Source organism: Hordeum vulgare, chromosome 5H (genome assembly GCF_904849725.1).
Source record: "Hordeum vulgare subsp. vulgare chromosome 5H, MorexV3_pseudomolecules_assembly, whole genome shotgun sequence".
Taxonomy (NCBI): domain Eukaryota; kingdom Viridiplantae; phylum Streptophyta; class Magnoliopsida; order Poales; family Poaceae; genus Hordeum; species Hordeum vulgare.
This window is the reverse complement of record NC_058522.1, coordinates 536,405,790-536,419,584: the sequence shown is the minus strand read 5'-3', so window position 1 is coordinate 536,419,584 and position 13,795 is coordinate 536,405,790. Positions and strand designations below refer to the sequence as shown.

At 44.7% G+C, this 13,795-nt stretch overlaps 1 protein-coding gene across 1 annotated transcript; it reads right to left on the bottom strand.

The window, feature by feature from the left end:
* Positions 1–283: 283 nt before the first annotated feature.
* On the bottom strand, positions 284–941 carry LOC123399640. Its single transcript, XM_045094033.1, has 2 exons — positions 765–941; positions 284–675 (listed from the first exon to the last, which is right to left on the bottom strand). The coding sequence occupies exons 1-2, from the start codon at positions 873–875 to the stop codon at positions 373–375; spliced, it is 414 nt and encodes a 137-aa protein (XP_044949968.1). The 5' UTR covers positions 876–941; the 3' UTR covers positions 284–372.
* Between the last annotated feature and the right edge of the window lie 12,854 nt (positions 942–13,795).

The following is a 13,795-nucleotide window of genomic DNA, read 5'->3' as shown; positions in this document are numbered from 1 at the left end:
TAGAAGCAAACTTGGACATATTCTGGAAAGAAGCAGTGTAGGATGTTCTCTTATTTTGGTTAGGAAACAAGATGATTTGTAATGAAACCTGATGCTGGGATGTGCCTTTGGGTTTCACACAAACCATGGATAAGAGTACTCCCATGGAAATGTAATGCTATTTCCTATAATCTATCTTTGAAACTACTTCTAAGTTCAATTACTGTTTATTTGTGTTCTCTAGAAGCAAACCATCTTTGAAAATGCTGGCACAGTACAGGAAAACAAACAAAATGCTGCCAAATTTTACTTCAAATTCATTACCACAGTACATGATCAAGATCTGGATAAATCAACAGTGCATACATCAACACTGGATACATCACTACCACATCACTTCTTAAAACCTACATACACCACTACTGCAATCAATACAACAAGTGCACTGAGAATACTCTTACAAAGAAAAATAAGCTCATTCATCTTCTTCAGTACATCCGCATTCACCACAGTCTCAACAGTGCTCTGCATTGCTCCTGCACATTCCTCTTGCACTTCTATCTCTTCACTTGCAATGACACCAGCCGAATCAAAACTGCTCAATCCATGGCTGATGTACCCACCTCTCACCAAAAAATCAAAATAGTTGTCTGGTCCATCTTCCCAGTAATAATGTTGGCAAGGATTTGGTGGAATCTGACACAAAATGAGTAAGAAAGTTTAACACAGGAACATGTCGAACACAGAAACATCAAATCGATTGGGGCACTTGTATAAAATCTTACATGATGATTGGGGCACTTGTAGAAAATCCTGCCAGGATTTGTCTCCGATTTTGACACAAGACGAATTGTAGACCGAATGCCGCAGCTAGGGCAAGGTACCAACGGCAGCATCCCCGCCGGCGGCTGCACCGAATGAGCTACTGTCCTCGGTGAAGATGCCAGCGGTGGATACGGCGCTGCCAAGGCCATGGATGCCCGCGATGGACCAACCATCTTCCTCCCGTGGCGCTTCACCGCAGAGGAGCTAGCGGCGGCGGACATGGCGCTGGGCGGCGGCGGAACGAGCGGCGGCGGGGTGGAGCAGACCAAGGGACGGGGGAATGGGAACGAGGCATTAATCAGGGGCCAAATTGCATATAAGCCCAACCGCCACGCGCGGGAAAACTCCCGCCCGGGCCCTCTGGTGTCGATGTGGCACTGGTCAGCGGCGGTCAGACGAGATTATGACCTCGGATGAACAACTTAAAAAGATATGGGACTCAGATATGCATTTTGAAAGAATTAGGACCCAAGTGACACTTTTAAAAAAGAATTAGGACCGCGCTTGCATTTAACTCCGACGGAAAACATACCTGGGTATCCGTCCGATCCGACCTCTCAAGTCCCAACAGTTTTTAGCTGAGAGGACAAGTCGATCAGATCTCCTGCCCCGACCCGTGCTCACGCCGCCGCCTGCTGTGGACTAGAGCTTCCGTTCACGCCCCTCGCCTCGCCGACCGTCAAGGAGCCCAGCCCCAGGGCGTAACTGGCCGGACCGGCACGGCGTGCTCCTAGGCAAGCCACGCCAACCAAGCGCGCATGCCTGTTGGCTTTTGAACTCTATATATCAATTCACAAGAGAGCAGCAGCACACGCTTTGAAGCTAGCAAGCTAGTAGGCTAATAGCTGGATGGATCCTTTCACTACATAGGATTAGTATACATGCATGCACGTACGTAGCAGCACGCCTCCGACAAGACGCAAGAACACGAGTACACGCGATTAGATTGCTACAGGACTATCTCGGTCCTGTCGTTTATTTCTTGCTTTGATCTGGTCTTGGTGATTTATAACGTAGGTTACATAGGTATATATATGAGCTAACTAGTCCTATAGCTAACTTAGTCGGTTTCCTGTACTAGTCCGTCTCGGACTAAAACTTGAAAAACCTAAGCCGTGTTTAACTCTAATATTCACCCCCGTAAACATGGCGTTCTCTTTGTTTCCTACCTGGATCCCAAATGCGACTACTTGTAGGCTTCATCCTGGGCATTGTCTTCATCGTTCCTTGTAGACTCCCAGTCACTGCGTTTGCTATCATCGGCTCATTCGTAGCTTGATGACAACACTCCTTCTTAGTCGCGTCTTCAATCTTCACCTCTTCTTCGGTGCTTTGTAGACTGTCCTTCGAACCATCGAGGGCACATCTTTTGAACCCGAGCGTGACCATACTTTGGTCTAACTTTAAATTCCAAGCTATTGGCGCTTGCTTCAGTCCGTAAAGTGCCTTCTTGAGCTTGTAAACTTTCTCTTCTTCGCCTTTCTTCTCGTAGCCGAGGGGTTGTTCCACGTACACTTCTTATGTGAGATTGTCGTTGAGGAAAGCGGATTTAACATACATATGATGAACCTTCCAATCCTCTTGTGCTGCCAAAGCTAGGAGCACTCTCACCGTCTCGAGTCGAGCAACCGGTGCAAACATCTCATCATAGTCAACTCCTTGACGTTGTACGTAGCCCTTTGCAACTAGTCTTGCCTTGTACTTCATAATGGCATCCTTCGTGTCCTTCTTTAACTTGTAAACCCACTTCAAACCTATCGCCTTTTGGTGTGGAGGACGGGTTACCAAAGTCCACGTGCCATTGATCTCAATCGCCTTCATCTCCTCATCCATGCCGTGCGTCCAACTACGGCTTTTGCTCGCCTCTACGAAGTTCGCCGACTCCTCAACTTCGAACAGACATAGTCTGGAGTACTCGAGCGTAACTGGCTTTGTGCACTTGTAGACTTTCTTGAGGGTCTTGTAACGACGAGGCCCTGAGGAGTCCGTTGTGGCTCGCGAAGGAGGCGACACAAATTGTGTCAGTGTTGATGCACTTGAGGAAGACGGCTGAGTCCCGGACGTGTTATCGACATCCGCGTCGTCGGCATAGTCGTCGTGATCATGACCATCATCTTGATTGTCGTCGTCACTATGCGCCTCGTTGTTGATGTTGTCATCGAGATCTCCACCCGTATCATGCGCTTCGTTGTCGCTATATCCTTGCGACCTATGCGCGTCGTCGTCGGTGTCGGCACCATGATGATCACTACCATGGTGGTCACCTTGGTTGGTTGTCTTGCCAACCACATGGACATCCTTCCCTGCATCATCATCACTTGGAAATTCAACCGTGAATATGTTACCGTTTGGAGCATCGTCGGTTGCGGCGCTCCAATTCCACGCTTGGTTTTCTTCAAACACGACGTCGCATGAAATCCATAGACACTTGGTTTGTGGATCGTAGAAGCAGTATGCCTTGGTGCCGGAACTCCTCTCGTATCCGATGAACACCATCTTGGTGCTACGATCGGCAAGCTTTGAGAGGTGCGGCTTTGCCGTCTTCACATGTGCCATGCACCCGAACGTCCGTAGATGAGACATATTCGGCTTACGTTCGAAAATTGCTTCATACGGAGTCATGCCGATCACCGCCTTCGTTGGAGCCCGGTTGAGAAGATAGACCACCGTCGAGACAACTTCTCTCCAAAAATTCCCCGGTAGGTTCTTGCTCTTGAGTAAACTCCTTGCCATGTCAACAACGGTTCGATTGCGCCTTTCAGTGACCCCGTTCTGCTGTGGCTTGTAAGGTGTCCTAAGGAACTTTTTTGTGCCAACCTTCTCGCAGTAATCGCTGAATTCGTTTGACGTAAACTCTCCGCCGTGATCTGTCCGTAGAGCACGAACCTTCAGCTTGTGCTCCATCTCCGTTGCAGCCTTAGGTTTTTTGAACGCTTCAAACGCCTCATCTTTAGATCGTAGGAGAACGACCCACATATATCTCGAGTAGTCGTCTACCACAAGGAAGAAGTACTTCTTTCCTGCGTGAGTTGCTGGGGTGATAGAGCCACATAGATCACCATGGAGCAACTCGAGTGCATCTTTTGCACGATAGGTAGACTGAGCAGGGAACGGCCTGCGGTGCTGTTTTCCAACCAAGCACCCGTCACATACTCGATCAACATGGTCGAAAAATGGCATCTCGGATACCATCTCCATCTTTGACATCTTCTTCAAGGTGTAGAAGTTAACGTGTCCAAATCTTGCATGCCATAACCACGAATCATCATCACTCACTACACCACGACACTGCATTTCCAGCAACTAGGTTGGTTGGAAATACAACTTTCGATGACAAACAGTTGGTCGGGAAAGATTATTGCCAACTGAAAGTGTCTGTTGGGAAAAGTCTAGACGGGAAAGCCCTTTCCCGACCGACATATCTTTCCCGACCGACTGTTTGATGGCTATGTAGTATCTTTCCCGACAAACAGTCTGTTGGGTCAGTCATGGGTTTTTCCCGACCAATAATTCGTTGGGGGTGCCATGGGCCTTTCCCGACCAACAATCTGTTGGGGTAGCCATGGATCTTTCCCGACCAACATTCAGTTGGGCTTTGTGTGAGCCTTTCCCGACCAACATTCAGATGACATTTGTATTGCCGACCAACAATGTGATGTTGTTTTCTTTCGCCGACCAACAAATCACCAACATTTTTTAGCCAACCACAATTTTAATTAACCAATGGTACTGATTGTTACATATATATAGTTCATGTGTTCTAATAATAATCATGAAGAGATCGTCCATTAGGTGCACCAAACATTTTTTATTCCACTAATTAATTGTCACATACACAGGCTTTAGTCTGTTCCAAGCATAACCACAAGGACACCATACATCATGTTCACAAAAAGGACATCTAAAAGATGCTAGTATGAGACATGAGTTGTACAAAATGAAGGCTAAATATCCAGATGACACGATCGCTGGCTTCATGGTTCCTTGTGAGTGTTATCCTTTTGTTTGAGCGTTGTCCTTTTCTTTCCTTCCTACAAAAGTTAAACAAGTCTCAGTTATAATAATACAATATCATAAACTGCATTTTCTTTGCTTGTTTTTATTTTAAAAACATTTCATATGTGAGTAGTCCATATATATATATATGCTAGTAGGATATAGTACGTGGAAGCAAAAAAACTATATTTGTTATAGTATTACATACATATATAAAAGTCTCATGTTAGTTAGAAAATAACCAAAAGAAAGGCATGAACAAATCTGTGAAGGAAGTGTAGGTCGCTGGAGTAGACGTACGACACATGCACGCTCATCCCGAAGTGTCGATCAACCACTACTTGTTTTTTTCTGAAACGATCTTTGCAGTAGTAGCAGCACCCCTAAAATCGACAAGTTTCCAGCAGAAGGAGTATATGAAACAAAAATATTCATATTGTATATGAATAGAAACAAAAACCTAACAAGGTAAAGCAAGGAAATAGAGGAATCAAATCTCTAATTGCTAGAGGAGCAGAAGATTCATTGCACGGGGTTTCCTACCGCTATTTTTTTTAATGACCCATGTATGCATTTCCAGTTTGGATAGATAGGTAATAGATTTTTTACTTTGTTGTAGAGAGAGGGCTTACATTTTAATTCTGGGTGGTTCAGCAAGTACAGTTTCCATTGTCTTAGCAAGTGCAGTGGCAGGAGTATCATCATCAACATCAGTCGGTTCAGATTCCCACCGAAATGTGGTTTGTATACTTAAATTATAAGATGGATTATTTTGTGTGTATAGCCGCCATAATCAAGGATCTGAACTTGGTACTATTTGCATGATAATGGAGTGCTCTCACACATGTGCAATAGAGATACTATTCTTTTCATAAGCTCTTATTTTTCTGCCCATATTACTTAGTTATGCCCCTATTTACTGTTGGCACTACAAACTTTAGTTTATGTGTTTGTATACATGTTGTATGGAACACGAACCTGGCAAGAAAAAAAAACAAAGGACTACCTGAATATATTAGGGTACAATATACATATCTTTCTAACCGAAAAAAGCCTATCACTTCCTGCTCTCGGATTTTAGTTCATTTCTAAAGTCTACATTTTATTCGTACAAGCATACCAAATCTACATTCTCCATGTTGGTGACCTAAGTAGAGTCGCAAACATAGGAAAACATGATCTTACAAATGAATTGAACATAGACCATAAGTAAGATGATTATTTGCAGGGGAAACGACCAAACATAAAAGCCCCTGCAATAACAAAGAAGAATCAGATAATCACCATGAATGAGGGAAGCAAGGCATCGATCAGCCGTGCTAATGCCTAGGCATCTGAGAACACTTAACCAACCCTGAATGCATGAAGAGACGATCAGATCAGACTGAAACTCTAACAAAACAAATAATTCCATGTGTTGCTCTAGAATTTCTTAGGGTCACTTTCTTTTAAGAGATATGGAACCATGCGTATGAAATTGAAAACATGTAAGTTGGATAAAATATATCTAGGCCATAACTCGAAGATTGCTTGAGATGAAAAATAAAAGACCTCAACCTCGACTACAAAGCTGCATATTTATACTATTTGTTCTTTTGGGGAATTTAAATTTCGCCTATTTGATCATGATAGAAATTCCGTGGTAAAGAAGAAAGCTGGGAGTAAGCTTGGAAAATTGGTAATGAAATAATACTTCGGAGAATATATTGTAAGAGTGCGATTTGTACTTCTTCCAACTGTTTAACTATAAGATAGCTTACCTTTTTGTCGTCCAAAAGAGCCTACAAAAATCGAGAAAGCGACAATAATACCTTTAATAATATAGGTTCACAAAATGATATCTAAAATACATTGTTTTTTGCTTCATTACACAACATGTCTAGGGAATGCAAACTGCCATCTTCATGGTTCCTTCTGTATGTCTTTCCTACAAAGGATGAAAAGTAACCGGTGAACTCATGCATTCATCCAGATAATGGAGAAAATAATAATTCTATAAAGCAGCAATGGCATCGGGGTTTTAGTGTTATAAAAACAGGGCAAGTCCTGACTATAATATTTATAACTTAAAACTTTATTTACCACGGTCAGTTCTATAGCTCAGACCTCTAGTTGAAGCCAACCAAAAAAGGATAAGCTCTTTGCACAATAAAAAAAATCAAGGATAAGGAACCACTTTAACCTATAGTGTAACAATGTGAATGTATGCACTACAAAGGACAAATACATAATCTTCTAGATCTTTTGTCCAAAAATATAATAGATACATGCAGTTTCTTTAGAAGGGTAAACCGGAATGCTTAGTTCAATCTGAATGCTATTTCCTGGTATGCTCTGCTTTAGCAAAATAATTGAGATATGGGCATACAGTAGTTACTGTCTCCTAGATACTACAACTACAGCTACAAAAATTATTTTCCTCAAAAAAAACTACAAAATTTATCTGTGTGCTAGTTCTTTTATCCTACACAACATATCATTTTGTTGGTTAATTATTCTTTGTTCGAAGTTGAAGAGTATATTCTCAAACAAACAGCAGAAAGGCGATTCACAAATACTATTCATGAAAAATTACAAGAATAACAGCAGGCAACTTAAGAGATCTAATTGTAACCCAGGATGCCCACTTCCAACGCCATGTATGATGTGATAAACAAATTGTGATATTTGCTATCTTGTATACACACCATGTATGATCTAAAGGAAGTCTATTTAACTATCAAAGTTCCTCCAAATTTTATCCTATATAACCATGTGTGTATAGTTCATATGATTAATGGGTGCATAAAAAACTCCTGATAATGAGCTAGTAGGTCGACATATATTCAAATAGGCGAGGTAAACTGTACATAGCCAAGAATTCCCAGGACACCATGTGCTATAGTTTACCGAAAATCCATTTCTACAGCACAAAGCACACTGATATTGGCAACACTCCTAGCAGGCCCTTGAGGTAGATAGCCAAATGCTGACACACCATCTGTCAATTGAACCCTGCAAACAAACTACAGAGTGTCAATAATGTCAAGTAGAAGTAACAAATGCATCTATAATATTCAATTGGTTAGGTACATACTTAAAACTTCAGAATAACTCAAGAGATACATACATGTTGTAACTTCTAAGGGGTATCAAGACTGATGCAAAATGTGTAACCAACTGTTCGACATTCAATTGTAACTATCTTATTATCTGAAAATGTATTTTGGTGAGCGTAAAATTTTCTTCTCAGAATGAAAAATTATTGTCTAAATCAGGGGAGAAGTTATTTGCAATAGAAATGGACCATAATGTAGTAGCATGAATGTACGCCAATCTGATAGTATATTTATTTTCTTCATTCTAAGAAAAGTACAATTGTGCTTGTGCTTTCATCCACTAATCACAAATGACTAATGAAAGGATGATGTATAGACGAGCAACCACAAAGGTACATGTACCTCTTACCTAGCTAAGATGCCATTGTGCACGAATAGAAGCAGCTTCTTAAAGAATCAGCAGTTCTTCCTCTTTCCAGCTTAATGTACAACTATTCAGTAGCACCCTCGCATGTTAACATGTAGGTAGGTTTGATTACTCAGTTCTGTATCGAATATTCTGCAATGCTATTGCAGATAAATGGATATATTCATTACACTTACTACCAATCCTCAAACTTAACAAAGTAAGCAGTCTTCCTTATAAATCAAGGAGCTGGTTATCTTTAGTGGCTAATATCAATTATGCAAAATTTATTACAGCTACTTACCTACATCAAGATAAAACAATAGTCAAATCTAGGTTTCATCACTTGTATGCTCAAAAAATAAGATTTGGCATATCATTCATGACATAATCTCAATTACACATCGAAAGTGAGAATAAGATAAAATAATGCAAAAAAACACATAGTATAAAAAACTCAAGATGTGTTAAAAATATTTACCTATCCAAATCAACTTCATGTGATGCAGGCATATGACTGTGGACATGTTCCAGTGGCCTTCTGTTATTGTTAGTAGTTGAGTAACTGCCCAAACATCCATGGAACCTATTAAAGTTTGTTTCACCCTCCAAAAAAACATTATCCAGTTCAGTCCACTAACAATTGCACACTGTAAATAGACCCTAATATTAATCGATGCCTAGGTCTGAACTTTACTCCTCCAAAAACTTCTTTATTTCCATGAATCTAGGCAGCACTGATTTCTTTAATGAGGATCAATCTGTAGAGAGATGGGGGCACCGGCCACTGGAGCTTTGGAAGGTTCATCACTTCGATTTAATCTGCACACACACACACACACACACAAAGGGAGAGAGAGAGAGCACTTACGGATGCCATTAACGCCTTGGATGGCTCGGAGAGGTGGGACACCAGCCAACAACTCCTAGTCACCAGAAGATAAGCATAGGCCGCCCACCTCGTTACGAACCAAGAGGATCGAAGGGACCTTGTCTCCCTCAGATCTGTTACCATGGGAGGGGAAAATGGAGCTGGGTATGGGTTCCACAGGACCGCCTCCACATGGAAAAGCAGCAGCGATGTGGTGATGTTGATTGGTTGGTGGGAGGAAGAGATGGACAGAGATATGCAAGCGTCACCGGATGCGATAGCCGGCGCCGGCGCCGCCGCCGCTCAGATAGAAGAGAACGAGATAAGGGAGAGAGGCGTAGAGACATCGATGTGTTTTTTTTAGTGGAGGTGGGCTGTGAGGGCGCGCTATATGAAAATTCTGAATGGGCTTCGCGCTAAGTTTCGTAGACGCGCGCTCGGATAATTTTGGCGGCCCAGTTGGCGACCCACGGTGGGTCGGGAATATTTACCGACTGACTGTGTGATAGTAGTACAATTATTACCGACCAATGGTTTGATGCTATATATTTTGGCATTCCCGACAGATAGTTGGTCGTTACATGTGAGTAATACCGACCAACAGTTTGATAGAAATTTTATCAACGAACAATCGGTCGGGGAAAGTGACTTTTCCCAACATACGTCTGTAGGGAATGTAGTGTCGTGGTGTAGTGACTCTTGGCGAGCCAACACTCCAGTTGAGATTGATCAAGATTGAGGATATAGAGCCTGTTCCGTGTGCGAGTAACACGAGCTAGCACGTTTTGGAGGTTCTCGAATATCGTCATCACTCCGTTCTCGATATCCACCTTGCATCCATTCTCGTCAAGCTTCCTAGTAGAGATGATGTTGTTGCGAAGCCGTGGGATGTAGTACACTTCGGTGAGTTTGCGATGTTCGCCTGTGAGACCCTCGAAGAGCGAGGACAGATCCTTGCCCACAAATGTCCACATTTGAACCATCACCAAACTTGACCGAGCCTTCAACATCATATTCCAACTCGAGGAATTTCTCCTTGCAACCCGTCATGTGGTTACTGGCACCCGTGTCGAGATACCACGACACGTTGTGATCTCCGGATAGCTTTGGTGTCACTTTCTTCTCATTAAGTAGCACCTTCCGATTTGGTTTCACAACCACCGTTTCAGCGAGATCACAAACTTCAGCCATTAGAAGACTTGGACCTTCGTCTTCCTCCTTTGCCAAATTTTCTTTGATCTCTCGCTTGTCAGGCTCCGGACAATCCTTTGCAAAGTGACCCATCTTGTTGCAGTTATATCACTTGACCTCGGACATATCCAAGTTCCGTTGCTTCCGCCCTTTAGATCTGTCAGCCTTACCACGACCTTGTGGCTTGCCTTTTCCTTTGCCTTCTTCGGTTTGTCCGCCGCGCGTTGCGTTGCTTGAGCCTTTGTTGCCATCACGCCTTCCTTTGCTACTTGGGGACTTCCAATCTGCACGCGAGTACATGAGTTGGTCACTACCTCCCCCGTTGCCTTTCCGACAGCCACGAGCATTCTCTTCCCACGTCCGTAGGCATCCGATCGCCTTCGTTATGGTCATGTCGTCGATGTCGTAAAGCTGCTCAAGTGTGCCGATGATGTACGTGAATTTATCAATCACCGAACTGAAAAATTTCTCCACAATCTCGGTCTCCTTGAGCTTTGCAGCAAGCGCGCGGATCTCTCCCACCAGAGTAGTAAGACACATGGCGTAATCGTTCACCGATTCAGTTTCCTCCATCTGCAACTTGTGAAATTGGCGCTTCAGCACTTGTGCCCGAGCCTTGGTGACGCGATCTTCTCCGATCCTCATCTCCTTGAGTGCGTTCCATGCCTCTCTTGCTGTCTCGAACTCCGCCAATGTCATCAGCACAAAATCCAGCATAGACTGGGCTATGGTGGCCATGGCACCTTCGTCGCGCTCCTCGTCGACGTCGTCGTCCGTGATTGTGTCCCACACTCGAAGAGATCGGAGAATAATCTTCATCTTCACCGCCCACACGCCATAGTTGGCGTCGATGAGCATCGGGTACTGGATGGGGATGTTGCGATGCGTCTGGACGTTGGCGCCGCCCGTTCCTCCACCACTGGTTGCTGACTTGCCGCCCTTCTTCACCCTAGCACCGCCCTTGCCGGACTTGACCGACTCAGCGTCGCTGTCCGTCATCGTAGATCGTAGATCATCGGGGCTCTAGATACCAATTGTTGGCTTTTGAACTCTAGATCAATTCACAAGAGAGCAGCAGCACACGCTAGTTCAAAGCTAGCAAGCTAGTAGGCTAATAGCTGGATGGATCCTTCCACTACGTAGGATTAGTACATGCATGCACGTACGTAGCAGCACGCCTCCGGCAAGACGCACGAACACGAGTACACGCCATTAGATTGCTACAGGACCGTCTCGGTCTGTCGTTTATTTCTTGCTTTGATCTGGTCTCGGTGATTTACAATTGGGTTACATAGATATATATAGGAGCTAACTAGTCCTATAGCTAACCTAGTCGGTTTCGTGTACTAGTGCGTCTCAGACTAAAACTTGAAAAACCTAAGCCGTGTTTAACTCTAATAATGCCGGCATTCTACTCTACCCAGGCGGCCCGCTTGGGGACGAGACGATCGTCAGAGCGACCGCATCGAGCCTCCCGCTGGATCTCCTTGTTGAGGTAGCTGCGCGCTCTGATACCGTGGCCATCATCCGCTGCGCGGCTGCCTCCAAAACGGCTCCACGGCGTGCGACGGCCTTGTCGTCCTCCGTCGGGACAGTCATCCTTTACCCAAGTTCAGGGTGTCCAATATATAGCTTCACCGACGACGCCTCCGACATCCCTCCCACAGATGTATGTCTACGGCTGCAGCAAGTTTGCCCCTGATGGCCGTCGATGACCACTGCCGCTCCTTCCAGCTGCTGGTCGCGGACGAGGCTCTCTGGACATAAATCTACTCGTCGCGGGACGGACGTTGGAGCACGTACGGTCCGCGCAGCTAACCGTCCACCGGACCATGCACCCACCACCGTTCAGATCATACGACGACTCCCACCCCGTGGTCACCGGGGCCACCGTGCACTGGTACGTACGTACGCCTCCGCCACCACCACGACCCGCGAATCATCGCCCTGCACGTAGACGTAGACACGGGGGCGGTGGGGATGATCCAGCTGCCTGTTGAACCTAGTAAGCTCATGCATGTGTTAGGTTGGTTTTTCTGTTTAGGTTAAACTGGCTGGGGGGTCGGATGTGACCTGCCCATGCACCAGGTAGTTAGGTCGTGCAAGCATGCACTAAACCCTCGCTCTGTAAACCCCTCCCTCTCACTCCTGAAACTGTTCGACGCCGTGAGACGCGGGCCGCGGGATGGCGCGGCTAGTGCGGATCATGGCGAAGGATCCGAGAGAGATGGAGGGGGGGCTGGTGATCTGTACTGGCATAACATAAGGGATTGAATAACAGAGAAACAACGCTGTGACAGTTCGGCAGTGGAATAAATCTCGCTAGACAGTTGGATCTGTTGGAATTATGCCCTAGAGGCAATAATAAATATAGTTATTATTATAATTCCTGTATCAAGATAATCGTTTATTATTCATGCTATAATTGTATTGAATGAAGACTCATTTACATGTGTGGATACATAGACAAAACACTGTCCCTAGCAAGCCTCTAGTTGGCTAGCCAGTTGATCAAAGATAGTCAGTGTCTTCTGATTATAAACAAGGTGTTGTTGCTTGATAACTGGATCACGTCATTAGGAGAATCATGTGATGGACTAGACCCAAACTAATAGACGTAGCATGTTGATCGTGTCATTTTGTTGCTACTGTTTTCTGCGTGTCAAGTATTTGTTCCTATGACCATGAGATCATATAACTCACTAACACCGGAGGAATACTTTGTGTGTATCAAACGTCGCAACGTAACTGGGTGACTATAAAGATGCTCTACAGGTATCTCCGAAGGTGTTCGTTGAGTTAGTATGGATCAAGACTGGGATTTGTCACTCCGTGTGACGGAGAGGTATCTCGGGGCCCACTCGGTAATACAACATCACGCACAAGCCTTGCAAGCAATGTAACTTAGTGTAAGTTGCGGGATCTTGTATTACGGAACGAGTAAAGAGACTTGCCGGTAAACGAGATTGAAATAGGTATGCGGATACTGACGATCGAATCTCGGGCAAGTAACATACCGAAGGACAAAGGGAATGACATACGGGATCATATGAATCCTTGGCACTGAGGTTCAAACGATAAGATCTTCGTAGAATATGTAGGATCCAATATGGGCATCCAGGTCCCGCTATTGGATATTGACCGAGGAGTCTCTTGGGTCATGTCTACATAGTTCTCGAACCCGCAGGGTCTGCACACTTAAGGTTCGACGTTGTTTTATGCGTATTTGAGTTATATGGTTGGTTACCGAATGTTGTTCGGAGTCCCGGATGAGATCACAGACGTCACGAGGGTTTCCGGAATGGTCCGGAAACGAAGATTGATATATAGGATGACCTCATTTGATTACCGGAAGGTTTTCGGAGTTACCGGGAATGACGAATGGGTTCCGGGACTTCACCGGGGGGGCAACCCACCCCGGGGAAGCCCATAGGCCTTGAGGGTGGCGCACCAGCCCTTAGTGGGCTGGTGGGACATCCCAAAAGGGCC